General features: G+C 43.8%; 1 protein-coding gene across 1 annotated transcript in view; it reads left to right on the forward strand.

Moving 5' to 3' along the window:
• The window catches only part of P2RX3 (purinergic receptor P2X 3), a 451883-nt gene that overhangs the window by 340722 nt on the left and 90633 nt on the right, over positions 1 to 20528 (forward strand). The window contains exons 8-9 of the mRNA XM_073596991.1: positions 504 to 640; positions 4329 to 4422. Of these exons, the coding sequence (XP_073453092.1) occupies positions 504 to 640; positions 4329 to 4422 (231 nt within the window). The remainder of the gene's footprint in view (positions 1 to 503; positions 641 to 4328; positions 4423 to 20528) is intronic.

The following is a 20528-nucleotide window of genomic DNA, read 5'->3' on the forward strand; positions in this document are numbered from 1 at the left end:
CTTCAGGGTGACATAAACAGTAAAATATTAAAAAATGTCTTCTCATAGTATCCATTATATAATTGGATACTGTCCTTAGACAATTACTGGCTTTTCTTAATTAAATAGGGATAATTCACCAACTAATTCAATGACCTGTTTATTATCCTCTGATCTGACCTTTTACCACACAAACAATCATATAATATTTTAGAATGGTTTAAACAGCACCTATTGAGTGGTAATTTGTGTCTATGCATGGTGCTGTACTGGCGCCCAAGCATTTCACAATCCAAGTATTCTTTTGCTTTTTTTAATCTGATTTAGATGTGTGGTCAGTAGGTTCTAATCTGACAGCATGGCCTGACAATCAGAAGATATGTAAAATGTCTAGTTTTATCCAGTCACATGGTAATGTATATGGATGACTTTTTACAGCTCTTTTTACCTTGCTGTAGTCATTTTGATGGACAAGAACATAACAATGTATTATTTTAATGGTGTCTTGTGATATCTTGTTGCAGGGGGGAGTACTTAGTATTAAGATCGGCTGGATGTGTGACCTGGACAAATCCTGGGATCTTTGTGTTCCTCAGTACAGTTTTACCAGACTGGATAGTGTATCAGAAAAAAACAATGTGTCACAAGGCTACAATTTCAGGTAACTCTCATTTAAGGGAATGCTCCTGGCTAAGCACAAAGTAAAAATTATTAGTGAAAGCCCCCAAACAAATTTAAATTCTAAGTGCAGCCAAAATGAAATAAACAGAAAAGTCAGCACAAGGAAAATAACTTACAGTCAGTAGGATGTATCCCTTGTGCTGATGTCTCTTCTTATAGTTGAAATCCTCCTCCATCCATGCCCTCACCTCCTCCCCACCCCAGCCTCCATAATCTTCCGGTGTGGTGGGGGTTCTTATGAAGAGTGCCCGACTAGGTCTGCCCTTTCTGCCCAGCTGCTACATTGATAGATGTTGTATTACAGCTTCTATGAATGAAACAGGATCCAAGAATGGAAGATGGGCACAATCTTGGGGTTGTTTTTCTGTTTTATATTTTGGCTGCCCTTAGGCTTTGTTAACATGAATGATTTAAAGAGAAAATATGGCATTGTATAATTTTCTTTCTTTAATACGTTCATTCCAAAAATAAATGTTTATCTTTTAGCCAGGTATTTATGAAATATTTAATAAGAAATTACTTCAAATACTTGAATGCGCTACCTCACCTCTACCCTATCCTTAAATATAAAGCATTAGCGGCATGTGCACAGCTACCAAAATGGCCACTTGACTCGGGAGCTGCGCACCTAGTTGGCCATTTACAGCCTTCTGCAGCAGCCCTGCGGACACACGGCCCAGTTTGGGTGTCCGGCCCCGGGAGACCATCTAGCATCACCAGATGGCAGGAACCGATCGCTGAGACTGCTCCTGAACCACACGTGCCTCGGTAGCATTGGTAGCAACCAACACAGCCCCACATGACGCAGAAGCCCTGGACCTGCTGGCCTGAGCTCAAAGCACCCTGGATCACAATCTCCAGTGAGTAAATCCCCCCTGCAACACAAGTCACCAGCCTCTACTGAATCTTTGATTGGAAGGATGCTAAATGATTTATTATCCTCGCAGCATTGCAGTCACCAGCCTGTTCTAACATTTCAGAGCCTGTTGCTAGCCCACTTCCCTTAGTAGACGCTGGCCACCAGACTCTGGTTACTAAATTCTCAGATCTTTTGGAGCAAGGCCTGAACAGAGCAGTGCAGCAGATTACTATGACTATCAAGGCTGACTTACAGAGGCTGTGTGCCAGTATTGATGCAGTTGAATATAAGCTGGAAGCCACAGTAGCCCGCATGAATCAGAACACTGTCTGTATTGAAAGCTTACAACAGCAGCTTGAACAGCCCCTGGTTAAAATAGATGATTAGGAGAACAGGTCTCACAGATACAATTTTCGTATTCGTGGGCTGCCTGAATCTGTAACGGATGTCGATACCGCAGTCTGCACCTTTTTGTCAGAGCTTCTGCCGGACCTGCCCGAGCATTGCCTAGACTTGGATAGAGCCCATCATGCTCTCCAACCTCTGCCACCTAAAAGGCCAGCCCAAGATATCATTGTCAAGCCTCATTATTACAGGACCAAGGAACTAGTCATGTAAAAATTCAGGGAGATGTCATTCCTTACCTTTTTGGGCCACACAGTGCAAATCGGTGGAGATGTTTCACCCTCCCCGGCCCAGAGGCATAGGGCTCTGAAACCCTTGCTACAGGCCTTGATACACAAATCACTCAAATAAAGATGGATGTTTCCCTTTCACCTAGCTTTCGCCTATGCTAACCGACAATACTCCTTCTCCACGTTCCGGGAGGGCGAGGAACTGTCACAACGCTTAGGTCTGCTCTCACAAGATGTCTGCTCTCCTAAGGCTTCTTCCCATGATGGTTCTGATCAAGCTGATGGTCCTCCTCATCCTATTTTTCCCCTGTGGCACCAAGTCTCAGCTGGTCGCTCTGACAACTCTAGACCCCCCTGAAGTGCCTCTATTTGGGACAAGAATTTTTCTAATACTCGTTTTTTTTTCCCTTTGCTGGGAGGAGATATTTCTTGCACCTACAGGTAAGCCTTAATCTAGGCTTACCTGTAGGTTAAAGTGGTCCCAGAGGGTTTACAACCACTTTCAGGGCTTAGGAGTTTTGACCGTGTTTGAACATATTTAGATACCAAATACAGTAGATCTGCACTGCTATTTACTACCTGGAACAGTTTAAAGAAGACCAGCTAGGTCAGTGTTAGTGAACGCAGCAAAGACATGGGTGCCTGATGACAATTTTTGTGACCCTTAGAAAATCTGAATCCAGCGCCCAGCTCATTCTTGTATTACCACCCTGTTTCTAGTCAGTTTGGGCTGGACTTCCTCACTCTGGCTACGGTATATGAAGTGGAGAAGGAGCTGCTGGGTAGTGGTGTATGGTAAGAGATAGCCATGAAGGACTCCTGTTTATTGTGGTATGATAGCCATGTGTTTTCCCCCCTGCGGCCCCCAACTTGAACCTGTGAATTATACCTTAGGGTAAGGGCCTGTGAGAGCAGTGATCCAGAATCCAGATTCATAATACTGGCAGCCAAGCCCTCCATGCAGGATTATGTGTTTTCATATGGAAAGGAACTGTTATGCTGGACTTTTTTTTAATAATGGCTATTAAATAAAGCATAGAGAAGAGCACGTTTCTGGACTGGACATTCTGTTACTGGGTGAACTGCGACTGTGTTGTGTCTGACAGAGGCGACCGTTCTGTGAATAAACATGGCTTTGAGTCTCTTTGTCAATACAGGTGAGCCAGCTTAGCCACCATGGACTGTAAGGTTGTGGCTCTGCACAATCTGGTGGCTTTGTGGATGCAAGATGGCAATGTGTCCATCAGATGGTACGAAGTGTCATTAACTCAAACCCCTTGTGTTTCATGGTTCTACAGTAGCTCCCAGGCACAAAAAATTGTGTAACTTGCCACTAAGCTTAAGCACAAATGGACACACTAAGGTGAATGAGATAATTGAGTCTCTCTCATCACATGTGGTGTTTTAAGATGATTGCCTCTGCATTTTGAAAAAGAGATGAATAAAACCGACAAAAAGCTTACGTTGAAATTTCATAGTGGTCTGGGAATCCTGTGTAATTATAAACAAACTATCCATGCTTATCCTGGAAGAATTACAAGATACTCTTACACTACATACAACCCAAGTCATAAACTGCCAGCAGAAAAACCCAATATAAAAGTCTTTGTGAAAATATGTGCAACTTACTGCAATGCTAGTAGTGAGATTCCTCCAATATAATCTTCCCAAAAGATATTCCACCACTGTATTATAAGTGAACTGTATAGCTTTGGCACTCTACCAAAAATAAATTCTCATCAGTATGAGTGAGACTTCTGTGATCACCCATATAGAACTTCGGAGCCTAGAGGTCAATATACGCATGGATATTGTGCCATTTCCATTTTGGATTTTAGAATAGAACACTCTACTTCCAGTGCCACCTCATAGCGTTGCTATCCATATATTATAAAAAAACTCTCATAATGCAGTATATCAAAAAATATTTATTATAAATGCTAATAAAACTTTCTAGCATTCAGAAATTCAAAAGTCGCCCCCTGAGGTGGCGTTTGAATTACAGAATGCTGAATTTTTTTTTTACATTTTATTGATACTAAAGAACATGTGGCAGATTTGTGTAAATGTTTGTTAAGATTATACTTTCTTCAGGATTCTCTTGTACTTCCAAGCTGGGAGGCAGAGATTACTTCACACTAACCTATCAAATAATGCTTTACCATGTGTTTTAGGTTTGCTCGATACTTCATGAGTTTAGATGGCACAGAGTTTCGAACTTTGATCAAGGCCTTCGGCATTAGAATTGATGTCCTTGTTTATGGAAATGTAAGTTTATATGCAAAAATAACATATTTTGACACTTTTGAAAAGGGATAGTTTATCCATTATAATAAGTTAAAATACAAGTGCTAAACGGCTAAGGAGCATGCTACATAAAGAAGGCAGGGCTAAGGAGCGCGCTACATAAAGAATGTAGGGCTCAGGAGCGCGCTACATAAAGAATGCAGGACTCAGGAGTGCACTACATAAAGAATGCATGGCTCAGGAGTGTGCTACATAAAGAATGCAGGTCCCAGCTATGCCCATCTATGCAGCCTGACCAGTGCCCATCTATGCAGCCTCACCAGTGCCCAGGAATGCAGCCTCACCAGTGCCCATCTATGCAGCCTCACCAGTGCCCAGCAATGCAGCCTCACCAGTGCCCAGCAATGCAGCCTCACTTGTGCCCAGCAATGCAGCCTCACCTGTGCCCAGGAATGCAGCCTCAGCTGTGCAGGGGATCGGAGAGGAAGCGGAGAGCCGGTCTCCCGTTGTGTCAGCTTTAAAGGGGTTGTAAACCCTCAAGGTTTTTCACCTTAATGCATTCTATGCATTAAGGTGAAAAACGTTCTATCATTCAGCAGCCCCCCCAAGCCCCCCCTTATACTTACCTGAGCCCTGTGTTTCCCACAACAGGAACGAGCACACCAGGTTCGGCCGGTGTCTTGTGTCCTGATTGGATAGATTGATAGCAGCGCAGCCATTGGCCACCGCTGCTGTCAATCAAATCCAATGACGCGGGTGGCGGGGGGGCGCTGCCGAGTACTGCTGTCTGTGTCTATGGACGCAACAGCAGGACACGGGAGCACGCCCGTGCGGTTGTCCCAAAGGAGAGCGCTTCTCCGATAGGACACTTGAGAAGAGGAGGAGCCTGGAGCGCCACGGAGGGACCCCAGAAAAGGAGGATCGGGGCCACTCTGTGCAAAACCCTTGCACAGAGGAGGTAAGTATGACATGTTTGTTTTTTTAAAACCCTGAACCTTTACAACCCCTTTAATTTGAATTGCCGGGTGCCTGCCATCACAGAAGTCCTGCCTTCTGGATCGGCTCCCACCTATGACAGACAGCACATGTCCCGGCATTGGACAAGTGTGCTGTCTGTCAAAGGAGGCAAACCAGGAGGCGGGACTTTGTGATGGTTGCACCCGGCAATTCAAATAAATGCTGATACCTGGGGTGGCCCCCCCCCTCTGCCTCAGCACCCGCCCTGCAATCCAGGGACAAATCCGGGGACAGGCGGGCTCCGGGGACAGTGTCCTCAATCTGAGGATGTCTGGTCACCCTAGCATAACAGTAGCTTACAACACATACTCCATGCATTAAGGTGCACTCCATTCCAAAAAAGGGTCATATGTGTTTTTTGGTCATTGAGGTGTTTTGGCATCCAATTCATAATGAATGGATTGCCTTAATGCAGTGATGTTCAACTTGAAAATTATGGAAGGCTACAAATGTGGCCCCCCAAAACTTTCACGGGCTGCACAATAGCAGGGCAGTTTCACACCTCAGCACCAGCAATTTCAGCCCTACTGCTTTTTTTTGCAGTGTACTACAATGCGCAATGAAAAATCTGGAGTACAATAACTCTCAACATTGGTGTCAGTGGATGCAATAATAATCCTAAACTTTGGTGTCAGTGGACACAGTAATAATTCCCAGCATTGGTGTCAGGGGATGAAATAATAACCCCAGCATTGGTGTCAGTGAGTGCCATAATAACCCTCAGCATTGGTGTCAGGGGAAAAAATTATAATCCCCAGCATTGGTGTCAGTAAGTGCAGTAATAACCCCCAACATCAGTGTTAGTGAGTGCAATAATAACCCTCAGCATTGCTGTTATGGGGCGAAATGATAACCCCCAACATTGTTGTCAGTGGATGCAATAACCCCCAGCATTGGTGTCAGTGGATGCAATGACATCTAACATTGTAAAAATATCCACTTTGCAGGGCTACTACAGAAGTTCAAATATAAAGGGAAAACAAACAAAAAATACATCTATATGCAACCAACTGCTTAACCGCTCGACCTCTGGAAGGTTTTACCCCCTTTCTGACCAGGCCATTTTTTGCTATTTGGCACTGCACTATTTTAACTGGTAATTGCGCAGTCATGCAATGCTATATCCAAATGAAATGTATGTGCTTTTCTTCACACAAATAGAGCTTTCTTTTGGTAGTATTTGATCACCACTGGATTTTTTAGTTTTTGTGATATAAATCAAAAAATACCGAAAACTTTGAAAAAAAAATATTTTCTACTTTGTTATAAAAAATATCAAATAAACTCAAATTTCGTCATAAATTTAGACCAAAATGTATTCTGCTATATGTCTTTGGTAAATAAAATCTCAATATGTGTATATTGATTGTTTTTTGTGAAAGTTATAGTGTCTACAAACTATGGTATATATACTGTAATTTATACAGCTTTTACTTTCTGAATGCCTATTTCTTGAGGTGCTAAAATGCCAGCCCCCCCCCCCCCCATTACCCTTTTTTGGAAAGTAGACACCCCAAGTTATTTGCTAAGAGGCATGTTGAGTTCCATGGAATATTTTATTTTTTGCCACAATTTTCTGGAAAATGTAATTTTATTTTTTTACACAAAGTTGTCACCTGAATGCTATATTGCTCACACATGCCATTGGTATATGTGGAATTGTACCCCAAAATACTGCTTCTCCCGGGTATGGGGATACCACATGTGAGAGACTTTTTGGCAGCCTAACCGTGTACTGCGTTACTTGAACTGACAATTGCGCGGTCCGCGGTCGTGCAACGCTGTATCCAAATAAAATGTGTCTAATTTGTTTCAAACAAACAGAGCTTTCTTTTGGTGGTATTTGATCACCACTGTGTTTATTTTTTGCTCTGTAAACAAAAACAAAAAAAAAATTTTGAAAAAAAATATGTATATATATTTTTTACTTTCTGCTATAAAACACATCCAATACAAAAGTTTTAAAAATCTAATTTCTGAACTTTACTATAAAGCTCCTCTTGTGGCACGCACTGTTAAGTGGTTCCCCTGTCCTTTCCAAAAGGCTTTGGTAATGGTTGAACAAGACCAAGCTCCTGTTGACCTGCGAGCCCTTCTCTGGAGTTACGATGGAGCTCTCTCCTACTTGACCTATTCCTCACCACTGACAATAGCTTCTCTTAAACTATGGTATAGAAGAGGGTTATGCTCAGTTCTATCCTTGGCCCCTCCCTATTTGACAGTCCTGCCTTCCCTCAGGGTGTGGGGATTCCTACGTTAGGCTCATTTCATCGCTCTGCTTGGCCCCAGCAGAGGGGAAACCCCTGATTGAAAACCCCTGCTGTCCCTGCGGGTACGCACCACTGTCTAACCTCCTTCCACTTATCTTCCTTTACAAAACAACTGCCCCTTTCTTCTCCATTACATCATCCACTCACTGAATTTGAAGGCCTGTGCTCCCTGCAGGATATGCCCAGACATCTACTCTCCTCTCTCTACAGTTTGATTTAAGCCCTTACACATAACGACTTGCTCAAATACATTGGGATGTGGTCCGTAGATCTAGGAAAGGACTTCTTGAGGGTGGAATGGCAAACTTCATTTCATTTTACTCCCATTTCCTGTTACTCACAAGAAAAGAATTTCAAGATTTTATCCCGATGGTACAGGGATCCAACAACGTTACACAGAATCTTCCCGTCCACCCCTGCCTCCTGCTGGCGTTGTGGTTCAGCATCTGGCACATATCTCCATGTCGGATGGGAATGTGAGAGGATCCGTCCTTTCTGGAATCAGGTATTTCAAGTATATAATACAGTCTATGACGAACCTCTGACGCCAACTCCAGCGATTGCTCTTCTCTCTCTCCTCCCCGGCTCTATGGCTTCACAAAAAAGAAGCCTTCTCCGTTTCTTTATATCCGCAGCATGGCAGCTAATTCCATTATATTGGAAAACTACCACTACCCCCACCACTGTCATTATGGGTTTCCACTGTGAACAATATTATGAGAATGGAGGAAATGTTAGCACTATATAATAATACCTTTGGTAAATATAAGGTCTTATGGTTTATTTGACTCTGCTTCTCTTCCTCTGATACCCTTTCCAATATGCTCTCAAATCATACATGGCCATCCCCAAATTAGCCTTGATTCAGGGCTCCTGGAGATGGTTTAGCATCGTTATCTTGTTACTTCTTTCTACGCATGACTCTCCAGCAGATCTTTTCCCCTTTATCTTCCTTTTCTTCCTTTGTTCTTACTAATCTTGTCTTCTACCTTTTCTTTATTTTCTCCTCTTTTTACTTAATATCTTTCACTTTTTTTATTTTTTCATAATTTTTCTCTACCTTCTTCCTTTCATATGCCACACAGAACAACCTTTTCCCCCCTGTTGCTGATTTATTATGACATTTGCCACAGCCCTTTATGTCTAAAGGCCCATGCACACGATCGGACTTTCCGACGGGAAATGTTGGATGTGAGGTTGTTGGCGGTAAGTCTGACCATGTGTATGCTCCATCGGACAATTGTTGTTGGACTTTCCGCCAACAAATGTTGGCTAGCATGTTCTCAAATTTTCCGCCAACAAATGTGTGTTATCAGACTTTCCGATCGTGTGTACACAAGTCCGTCAGATAAAAGTCCAAAGTACAAACACGCATGCTTGGAATCAAGGATGAGCCGGAAGTGCTCGGTCTTGTAAAACTAGCGTTCGTAATGGAGATATCACATTCGTGATGCGTCAAATTATGAAATCTCTCAATGCAGCGCATTCTCTTCTTCTTTATAATGGTATAATGATGAAGCTGCTTTGCTGGTGCTATTCACAGAGTTCTGACAAACGTATTTCTTTTTTTTTCTAGTGATCTCCAGAATAATATTTTTTTTTTGTTTTTTTCTAGTAATCTCCATAATAATATTTTTTTTGTGTTTTTTTTTCTAGTGATTTCCAGAATAATATTTTTTTTTTTTTTGTGTGTGTGTGTCAAGTTACCACAACACCATTATTATCTTGTATTTTTTAACCTCAAAGATACAACCATGTTGGTGTCCCTTGTTAATTTGACATTGTATTTTTGAAATGTACCTGTCTACTCACAAACTGTCCTTTTTGAAGTAAAACACATAGCCAAGTATTTGTCAAAACAAACATTTTTAATTCAATAGGGAGCACAAGGTCATATCAAAATAAAGAGGAATGCAACGATGGAGAAACAGTTGCAATTGGTGAAGTCTTTGTACCCTAGGGCAGACATCAATTATTTGACTGTCAAAATTGGTAACCTGATGAGTCCATTTAATAGGGAGCACAATACGGTCCAGGACTCAGAGAAATCGGGAGCAGCAGCAGATAACATATATGTCCCGAGGCTGTGGTCTTCCAGCAACCTACGTTTTTTTGCCAGATCACACCGAACCCAGGCCATCGCTCTCAACACTTCCTTCCACACAAATGAAGGAAATTAAATAAAAATGCATTCTCTGCACACAAAATTTAAAAAAATAAACTGGGGGGGTGTGGCTGTATTGGCCATGGTTCCGCCATGCTGCTGTGGTGGGTGGGGGTGGCTGTGCTGTTGGTGGAGGAAGATGATCCAATTCGCAGAGGTGTGTTTTACAGGTGATTTTGCCCCTCTTCCCATTGTTTAGGACCTGCAGAATTATTTCCTCGCACATAGTGCGCTGGTCCTCCTCCATCTGTTTTAATTTATTGCCTGTCAGGCAGCCAAAAACCTCCTGGGCATCAGGGGCCATGCTAATTGCAGCTGTTGCATGGCAAAGAAAAGCAGCCGTGGCATCGTCCAGGTTTCTGGACTTCCTGGCCCTTTTTGTTGGAGGGCGGAGGGGAGGAACCCGCGATTCTGTCAGGCTGCTTGCCATGGCCTCCTCTTGGCTTTGGCTGAGGCTGAGGCTGAGACTTTCCTGTGTATGAAAATGGTACATAGTTTTAGGTTTTTGGTCATCAATCACACACAATTTTGAGCTCATGGCTGTTGCAAATTGAATGTTAACAAATAGAAAAGACTATCATTCTGACCCCAGCATTTTTCATTCTTGTCCCAATCATTTTTGGCCACTACTGTCTATTCATATAGAAACCACTTTGTTAAAGCAGAGTTCCACACAAAAATGGAACTTCCGCTTTTCGGAACCCTCCCCCACTCCAGGGTGTCACATTTGGCACCTTTCAGGGGGGAGGGGGGTGCAGATACCTGTCTAAGACAGGTATTTGCACCCACTTCCGGCATAGACTCCCATGGGAGTCTACGCCTTTTCCCGTCCCCACTGCGCTGTCTCCTGGGAAACACACAGCTCCCAGGAGAGAGCGGGGACCACTTACGATGCGCAACGCTTCACTTCCTGATTCCCTCACCTAGGATGGCGGTGGCAGCTGCCGAGAACCGAGCGGGTTCTCGGCGTCGCCTGCTGACATCGCTGGACCCTGGGACAGGTAAGTGGCCATGTATTAAAAGTCAGCAGCTGCAGTATTTGTAGCTGCTGGCTTTTAATTTTTTTTTTTTTTTTTTTGGCGGTGTGGGTGGACCCCCGCTTTAAATCAGAAATTTGAGATCAATAGCATCTAGTTACCATCATTCAATTTTTTACAATAAATATGTTCAACAATGCTATACCTGGGTCAAGCTGGGCTCCTCCATATCTTCTTCCTGGGTGGAAGGCCCAGGGTGGAACTCAGGAGCCTCAGCTGATGTAAGTAAGTGTAAGTAAGTGTTGAGAGCAATGGCCTGGGTTCTGTCTGGTCGGACAAAAAATGCAGGCTGTGGTAATACCACAGCCTGGGGACATATACATCATCTGCTGCTGCTCCGGATCTCTGGGAAACCTGGACTTTCTTGCGCTCCCTATTATATGTGCTCCTTAGGCTACCAATTTTGGCCTTCAAATAGTTGATATCTGCCATGGGATACACAGGCTTCACTAATTCCAGCAGTTTCTCCATCACTGCCTTCCTCTTTATCTTGTTTGAATAGTCCCTGCATTTTACCTGCCAGTGACATGGCAGTTCCCGGTGTTTCTCAATAAACTCAGGGAGGAAATCTGGGGTTGTGAATTTATCAACCATTTTATCTGCAAGACACAACACAAGACAAACAGTAATGTCAGGCTAAACTCTCATAATCTTGTCCCAATATAGGCCACAATCTATAAGCAGTATAGGCCACTAACCACTGATGCCCCAATTTACAATAGTACCTTCGTTTGAACGATCCGCTATAATGATCCACCGTCCTCCCCTCACAGATTGTACGTACTTCCATTACATTGCCGCGTGTTATGGCTTTATATACACTACGCATGCGTGAAACTCCACCCCTTCTTTCTAGTGTATTCCCCGCCTCTTCTCTTTCGGGGCAGGGGGAGAGCACATGGCAGAGGTACAGCAGGTGTTTGCTGTTAGCAGCAATGAGGAAAGCCCGGAGCAAGGCAGTTCCAGATCCAGGAGGAGATATAAGGCCTCAAATATGTCTTTTGAAGAAATGCTGGAGATGGTGGACATCTTAAAAAGGACAGACTATGATGGGAAGCATGGACCTTACAGAAACCCAAATGTCAGAAAGGCCAAGATCATGGCTAAAGTCTGCATAGGAATTTTGGGGTACGACGATCCAAGGATCAGTTGAGAAAACGCTGGTCAGACCTTAAAGCGGAGTTCCGCCTAATTTTTTTTTTTTTAAGTCAACAGCTACAAATACTGGAGCTGACTCCTAAAATAAGGACACTTACCTGTCCAGGGCACCTGCGATGTCGGCACCCGAAGCCGACTCATCCCTCGGCTCTCGGGTGAAGGTGCCGCCACCTTGGGTAAGGGAATCAGGAAGTGAAGCCTTGCGGCTTCATTTGTTGGTTACCTACTGCGCATTCGCGACTAGCGCTGTGCAATCCCACTGGTCCCTGCTGTCTTCTAGGACCTGTGTGTCTCCCAGAAGACAGCGGGGGGGACAGAGAAGGTGCATAGATGGAAGTGGCGTAGATACCCGCGGGTGGCTCGGCTATCTACGCCCAGAAGTGGGAGAAAAATATCTGTATTAGACAGGTATCTGCTCCCCCCTCCCCCCTGAAAGGTGCCAAATGTGACACCGGAGGGGGGTAGGATTCCAAAAAGCAGAAGTTCCATTTTTGGGTGGAACTCCACTTTAAATGGAGAGAGGAAGATCAGTATAGAAAGATCAGGAAAGTGCTGCAAAAACACCAGTAACCCAGCACCTACTGAACATCCTGAAAAAAGGCAACTCCCCACACACCCTGAAGATGTGGATGCTGATGTGCAGGAAGTACTGGGTGAAGTTGGAGAAATGGTGTCGACCACAGGACAGTGTCTGAGACCACAGCTTCAGGTAATAGATGGATGACTGCATATTTTTAATACATGGTATGTTTTTTTTATTTTTAGGTGATGTGGATGTTGTGGAAGAAGAAACTCACTTCAGCAGTGGAAGTGCACAAATCCTGATCAGTGAGATCATGGTTTGTAATCATGATTTGGAACAAATGAAACAAAACATCCATGATGTTCAAAAAAGACTGAGCAACATCATAGATATTTTAGGCAAAATCTAAACCAAAATAACATTTTATAGTTGTCGGTATGTTGTACGTGTTTTTACAGTTTTAAATGAATCGCAAAGGCAAATTTTGAAGATGAAGACATGTGCTATCTCCCATCATGGGATATTAATGTAAGCGTTTTGTGGGTGCAACCCCTTCCTCCAAACTAAAGTAGGTGAGAAGAAGGGGTTGCACTCCTGAAACACGTCCATTGATCCCCCATGATGGGAGCTAGCACATGTTCACATACTGGGGCTTATTTCAAAAAGGCAAAACCACTTTGCACTACAAGTGCAATGCAAGTGCACACTGTGTGTTTTGTGGCTTTAGCAAAATAGATGTAGGGAAAAGACACACATTTTAGGCATGGAATCATGAGGGAAATCCAAATTTTGAGTCCCAATTTGTGTGCATCTTCAAAATTTGGCTTTTAGAGGGGTGAGCTCACCCCATCTGATGAAGACAAGATCAACACAGTTTTAACATACTAATGTCTCATATGGCCTTCACTTTAGAAAAGTCGAACTTTGTAAGTTCCTGAGTTGGGGATGTGTATGTTATGTTTTTAAACATGCCTGTTTTGCCCCAAAAAAGGCAAATTAATGTCAAACATACATGTTATACACCAAGATGTTAGTTTGTTCAAAAACCGTTTATAACGCACATGTGAATGTGCTTGGAGTAAAATGTTTTATACTCAACAATGTGGCTTCTTATTTCAATGCTCAATAGTATACCAGTGTATTTGTTAAGTTGGTGTAGTTACAGTGAAAATGTGGTGTAAAATGTGCCAAACTCAGGCAATTTTAGGGACTCCAAGCAGTTTGGGGTGTTTAGGGTAAGCACTAAAATGTAGCTGACAATATACATTGTTAAGTTACTAGGCTAGGTGTGTATGGGCCCAGGATAGCATGCTGGGGAGGTTAGTGAAGGCAAATATGCATGAAGGACAAAAAAGCTTAAGCATGCATGAGGACAAAGAGGACATTCACAGCATATTACAATAATGGTAATTATGGAATGAAGAAATTAATACAATACATTAGCAAACATTAAATACATAGAATGTGAGGATAAAGCTTAACCAAATATAGTCCTTCTGCAGGACTTGAATGATGGCAGAACAGGTCTCTGGAATAATGATTCCCAGAGCCTGGGGGGAGATCCCAGTCCTGAACTTGAGGTCCTGGAGACTTCTCCCTGTCGCCAAGTACTGCAAGTTGCAAGTTGGCGATGAGCCTTTGCTTGGGAGAGATGGCTTGCCATATGCAGGTGTCCTGCTTAGTAATATAAGGGGACAGCAAAGCCAATAGACGGTCTGTCATCCGGAGATAATTCCTGAAATCATCAAGATTATTCTCCTGGAGCTCCCGCAGCAAAGGCATATGACAGAATTGGTCATGATTAAGCAACCAATTCTTGGTCCAAGAACTCTTCCTCCCCCTGTTCTTGGGCTGGACTTGGGTCATAGCAATAACTCCAAGCCCAACAATAGCACAATCTCTCCAATGGGAACGCCACATGGCTAGTAAATGAACGGCTGCTCAGAACGAACTAACAGAACGCACTGAAAATCAGAAAGGACCTGACAAGCACGACCTGAAAATCAGAAAAGACCGGACAAGCACGCATTGAAAATCAGAAGCGAACTATAAATAGAACGCACTGAAAAACAGAAACGACCTGACAAGCACGTACTGAATAACAGATACGAACCGACAAGCACAGCCTGAAAAGCAGAAACGAACTGAAAAGCACGAGGCTGAAAAGCGTGAATCGTCACTCACCAAACTTCTACTAACAAGATATTAGCAGAAGGAGCCCAAAGGGTGGCGCAATGACTATTGAACTTCCTTTTTATCGGCTAGTCGTACGTTTAGTACATCACTACGTTCGTAATTGTTGGCCAACATTTGTGTGACCGTGTGTATGCAAGACAAGTTGGAGCCAATGCCCTTCAGACAAAATTCCACAGATTTGTTGGCCAAAAATCCGATCGTGTGTATGAGGCATAACTGTTTATTGACACAAGTCCAGCTATAAGCAACAGCCACTGGGCTGACTCGATGTCTCTTTTTTACCTTTTGATGTATTGCTTATGTTTTTTGAATGTTGTTCTTAATAAAAACATTTTCAACCCTAAAAAGTAGTGAGTGTACAGCTTGTATACCAATGTAAATTTGCTGCCCACTCAAAATAACTCACACAGCCATTAATGTCTAAACTGCTGGCAACAAAAGTGAGTACACCCCTAAGTAAAAATGTCCAAATTGGGCCCAATTAGCCATTTTTCCTCCCCGGTGTCATGTGACTCGTTAGTTTTATAAGGTATCAGGTGTGAATGGGGAGCAGGTGTGTTAAATTTGGTGTTATCGCTCTCACTCTCTCATACTGGTGACTGGAAGTTCAACATGGCACATCATGGCAAATAACTCTCTGAGGATCTGAAAAAAAGAATTGTTGCTCTACATAAAGATGGCCTAGGCTATAAAAAGATTGCCAAGACCCTGAAACTGAGCTGCAGCACGGTGGCCAAGACCATACGGCGGTTTAACAGGACAGGTTCCACTCAGAACAGGCCTCGCTATGGTCGACCAAAGAAGTTGAGTGCATATGCTCAGCGTCATATCCAGAGGTTGTCTTTGGGAAATAGATGTACTAGTGCTGCCAGCATTGTTGCAGAGATTGAAGGGGCGGGGGGTCAGCCTGTCAGAATTCAGACCATACGCCGCACACTGTATCAAATTGGTCCGCATGGCTGTCGTCCCAGAAGGAAGCCTCTTCTAAAGATAATGCACAAGAAAGCCCGCAAACTGTTTGCTGGAGACAAGCAGACTAAGGACATGGATTACTGAAACCATGTCCTGTGTTCTGATGAGAACAAGATAAACTTATTTGGTTCAGATGGTGTCAAGCGTGTGTGGCAGCAACCAGGTGAGGAGTACAAAGACAAGTGTGTCTTGCCTACAGTCAAGCATGGTTGTGGGAGTGTCATGGTCTGGGTCTGCATGAGTGCTGCTGGCACTGGGGAGCTACAATTCATTGAGGGAACCATGAATGCCAACATGTACTGTGACATACTGAAGCAGAGCATGATCCCCTCCCTTCGGAGACTGGGCCTCAGGGCAGTATTCCAACATGATAACGACCATAAACACACCTCCAAGATGACCACTGCCTTGCTAAAGAAGCTGAGGGTAAGGGTGATAGACTGGCCAAGCATGTCTCCAGACCTAAACCCTATTGAGTATCTGTGGGGCATCCTCAAATGGAAGGTGGAGGAGCGCAAGGTCTCTAACATCCACCAGCTCCGTGATGTCCTCATGGAGGACTGGGAGAGGACTCCAGTGGCAACCTGTGAAGCTCTGGTGAAGTCCATGCCCAAAAGGGTTAAGGCAGTGCTGGAAAACAATAGTGGCCACACAAAATATTGACACTTTGGACCCAATTTGGACATTTTCACTTAGAGGTGTTCTCACTTTTGTTTCCAGCTGTTTAGACATTAATGGCTGTGTGTGGAATTATTTTGAGGGGACAGCAAATTTACAATGTTATACAAGCTGTACACTCACTGCTGTACATTGTAGCAAAGTGTCATTTCTTCAGTGTTGTCACATGAAAAGATATAACAAAATATTTACAAAAATGTGTGGGGTGTGGCTGTATTGGCCATGGTTCCGCCATGATGCTGTGGTGGGTGGGGGTGGCTGTGCTGTTGGTGGAGGAAGATGATCCAATTCGCAGAGGTGTGTTTTACAGGTGATTTTGCCCCTCTTCCCATTGTTTAGGACCTGCAGAATTATTTCCTCGCACATAGTGCGCTGGTCCTCCTCCATCTGTTTTAATTTATTGCCTGTCAGGCAGCCAAAAACCTCCTGGGCATCAGGGGCCATACTAATTGCAGCTGTTGCATGGCAAAGAAAAGCAGCCGTGGCATCGTCCAGGTTTCTGGACTTCCTGGCCCTTTTTGTTGGAGGGCGGAGGGGAGGAACCTGCGATTCTGTCAGGCTGCTTGCCACAGCCTCCTCTTGGCTTTGGCTGAGGCTGAGGCTGAGACTTTCCTGTGTATGAAAATGGTACATAGTTTTAGGTTTTTGGTCATCAATCACACACAATTTTGAGCTCATGGTTGTTGCAAATTGAATGTTAACAAATAGAAAAGACTATCATTCTGACCCCAGCATTTTTCATTCTTGTCCCAATCATTTTTGGCCACTACTGTCTATTCATATAGAAACCACTTTGTTAAAGCAGAGTTCCACACAAAAATGGAACTTCCGCTTTTCGGAACCCTCCCCCCCTCCGGTGTCACATTTGGCACCTTTCAGGGGGGAGGGGGGTGCAGATACCTGTCTAAGACAGGTATTTGCACCCACTTCCGGCATAGACTCCCATGGGAGTCTACGCCTTTTCCCGTCCCCACCGCGCTGTCTCCTGGGAAACACACAGCTCCCAGGAGAGAGCGGGGACCACTTACGATGCGCAACGCTTCACTTCCTGATTCCCTCACCTACGATGGCGGTGGCAGCTGCCGAGAACCGAGCGGGTTCTCGGCGTCGCCTGCTGACATCGCTGGACCCTGGGACAGGTAAGTGGCCATGTATTAAAAGTCAGCAGCTGCAGTATTTGTAGCTGCTGGCTTTTAATATTTTTTTTTTTTTTTTTTGGCGTTGTGGGTGGACCCCCGCTTTAAATCAGAAATTTGAGATCAATAGCATCTAGTTACCATCATTCAATTTTTTACAATAAATATGTTCAACAATGCTATACCTGGGTCAAGCTGGGCTCCTCCATATCTTCTTCCTGGGTGGAAGGCCCAGGGTGGACCTCAGGAGCCTCAGCTGATGTAAGTAAGTGTAAGTAAGTGTTGAGAGCAATGGCCTGGGTTCTGTCTGGTCGGACAAAAAATGCAGGCTGTGGTAGTACCACAGCCTGGGGACATATACATCATCTGCTGCTGCTCCGGATCTCTGGGAAACCTGGACTTTCTTGCGCTCCCTATTATATGTGCTCCTTAGGCTACCAATTTTGGCCTTCAAATAGTTGATATCTGCCATGGGATACACAGGCTTCACTAATTCCAGCAGTTTCTCCATCACTGCCTTCCTCTTTATCTTGTTTGAATAGTCCCTGCATTTTACCTGCCAGTGACATGGCAGTTCCCGGTATTTTTCCACCGCCACCTTCGGTGCCGCCACCTTCGGTAAGGGAATCAGGAAGTGAAGCCTTGCGGCTTCATTTGTTGGTTACCTACTGCGCATTCGCGACTAGCGCTGTGCAATCCCACTGGTCCCTGCTGTCTTCTAGGACCTGTGTGTCTCCCAGAAGACAGCGGGGGGGACAGAGAAGGTGCATAGATGGAAGTGGCGTAGATACCCACGGGTGGCTCGGCTATCTACGCCCAGAAGTGGGAGAAAAATATCTGTATTAGACAGGTATCTGCTCCCCCCTCCCCCCTGAAAGGTGCCAAATGTGACACCGGAGGGGGGTAGGATTCCAAAAAGCAGAAGTTCCATTTTTGGGTGGAACTCCACTTTAAATGGAGAGAGGAAGATCAGTATAGAAAGATCAGGAAAGTGCTGCAAAAACACCAGTAACCCAACACCTACTGAACATCCTGAAAAAAGGCAACTCACCACACACCCTGAAGATGTGGATGCTGATGTGCAGGAAGTACTGGGTGAAGTTGGAGAAATGGTGTCGACCACAGGACAGTGTCTGAGACCACAGCTTCAGGTAATAGATGGATGACTGCATATTTTTAATACATGGTATGTTTTTTTTATTTTTAGGTGATGTGGATGTTGTGGAAGAAGAAACTCACTTCAGCAGTGGAAGTGCACAAATCCTGATCAGTGAGATCATGGTTTGTAATCATGATTTGGAACAAATGAAACAAAACATCCATGATGTTCAAAAAAGACTGAGCAACATCATAGATATTTTAGGCAAAATCTAAACCAAAATAACATTTTATAGTTGTCGGTATGTTGTAAGTGTTTTTACAGTTTTAAATGAATCGCAAAGGCAAATTTTGAAGATGAAGACATGTGCTATCTCCCATCATGGGATATTAATGTAAGCGTTTTGTGGGTGCAACCCCTTCCTCCAAACTAAAGTAGGTGAGAAGAAGGGGTTGCACCCCTGAAACACGTCCATTGATCCCCCATGATGGGAGCTAGCACATGTTCACATACTGGGGCTTATTTCAAAAAGGCAAAACCACTTTGCACTACAAGTGCAATGCAAGTGCACACTGTGTGTTTTGTGGCTTTAGCAAAATAGATGTAGGGAAAAGACACACATTTTAGGCATGGAATCATGAGGGAAATCCAAATTTTGAGTCCCAATTTGTGTGCATCTTCAAAATTTGGCTTTTAGAGGGGTGAGCTCACCCCATCTGATGAAGACAAGATCAACACAGTTTTGACATACTAATGTCTCATATGGCCTTCACTTTAGAAAAGTCGAACTTTGTAGATTCCTGAGTTGGGGATGTGTATGTTATGTTTTTAAACATGCCTGTTTTGCCCCAAAAAAGGCAAATTAATATCAAACATACATGTTATACACCAAGATGTTAGTTTGTTCAAAAACCGTTTATAACGCACATGTGAATGTGCTTGGAGTAAAATGTTTTATACTCAACAATGTGGCTTCTTATTTCAATGCTCAATAGTATACCAGTGTATTTGTTAAGTTGGTGTAGTTACAGTGAAAATGTGGTGTAAAATGTGCCAAACTCAGGCAATTTTAGGGACTCCAAGCAGTTTGGGGTGTTTAGGGTAAGCACTAAAATGTAGCTGACAATATACATTGTTAAGTTACTAGGCTAGGTGTGTATGGGCCCAGGATAGCATGCTGGGGAGGTTAGTGAAGGCAAATATGCATGAAGGACAAAAAAGCTTAAGCATGCATGAGGACAAAGAGGACATTCACAGCATATTACAATAATGGTAATTATGGAATGAAGAAATTAATACAATACATTAGCAAACATTAAATACATAGAATGTGAGGATAAAACTTAACCAAATATAGTCCTTCTGCAGGACTTGAATGATGGCAGAACAGGTCTCTGGAATAATGATTCCCAGAGCCTGGGGGGAGATCCCAGTCCTGAACTTGAGGTCCTGGAGACTTCTCCCTGTCGCCAAGTACTGCAAGTTGCAAGTTGGCGATGAGCCTTTGCTTGGGAGAGATGGCTTGCCATATGCAGGTGTCCTGCTTAGTAATATAAGGGGACAGCAAAGCCAATAGACGGTGAAAGACGGGGTCTGTCATCCGGAGATAATTCCTGAAATCATCAAGATTATTCTCCTGGAGCTCCCGCAGCAAAGGCATATGACAGAATTGGTCATGATTAAGCAACCAATTCTTGGTCCAAGAACTCTTCCTCCCCCTGTTCTTGGGCTGGACTTGGGTCATAGCAATAACTCCAAGCCCAACAATAGCACAATCTCTCCAATGAGAACGCCACATGGCTAGTAAACGAACGGCTGCTCAGAACGAACTAACAGAACGCACTGAAAATCAGAAAGGACCTGACAAGCACGACCTG

This window comes from Aquarana catesbeiana, linkage group LG08 (assembly GCF_042186555.1).
Source record: "Aquarana catesbeiana isolate 2022-GZ linkage group LG08, ASM4218655v1, whole genome shotgun sequence".
Taxonomy (NCBI): Eukaryota; Metazoa; Chordata; class Amphibia; order Anura; family Ranidae; genus Aquarana; species Aquarana catesbeiana.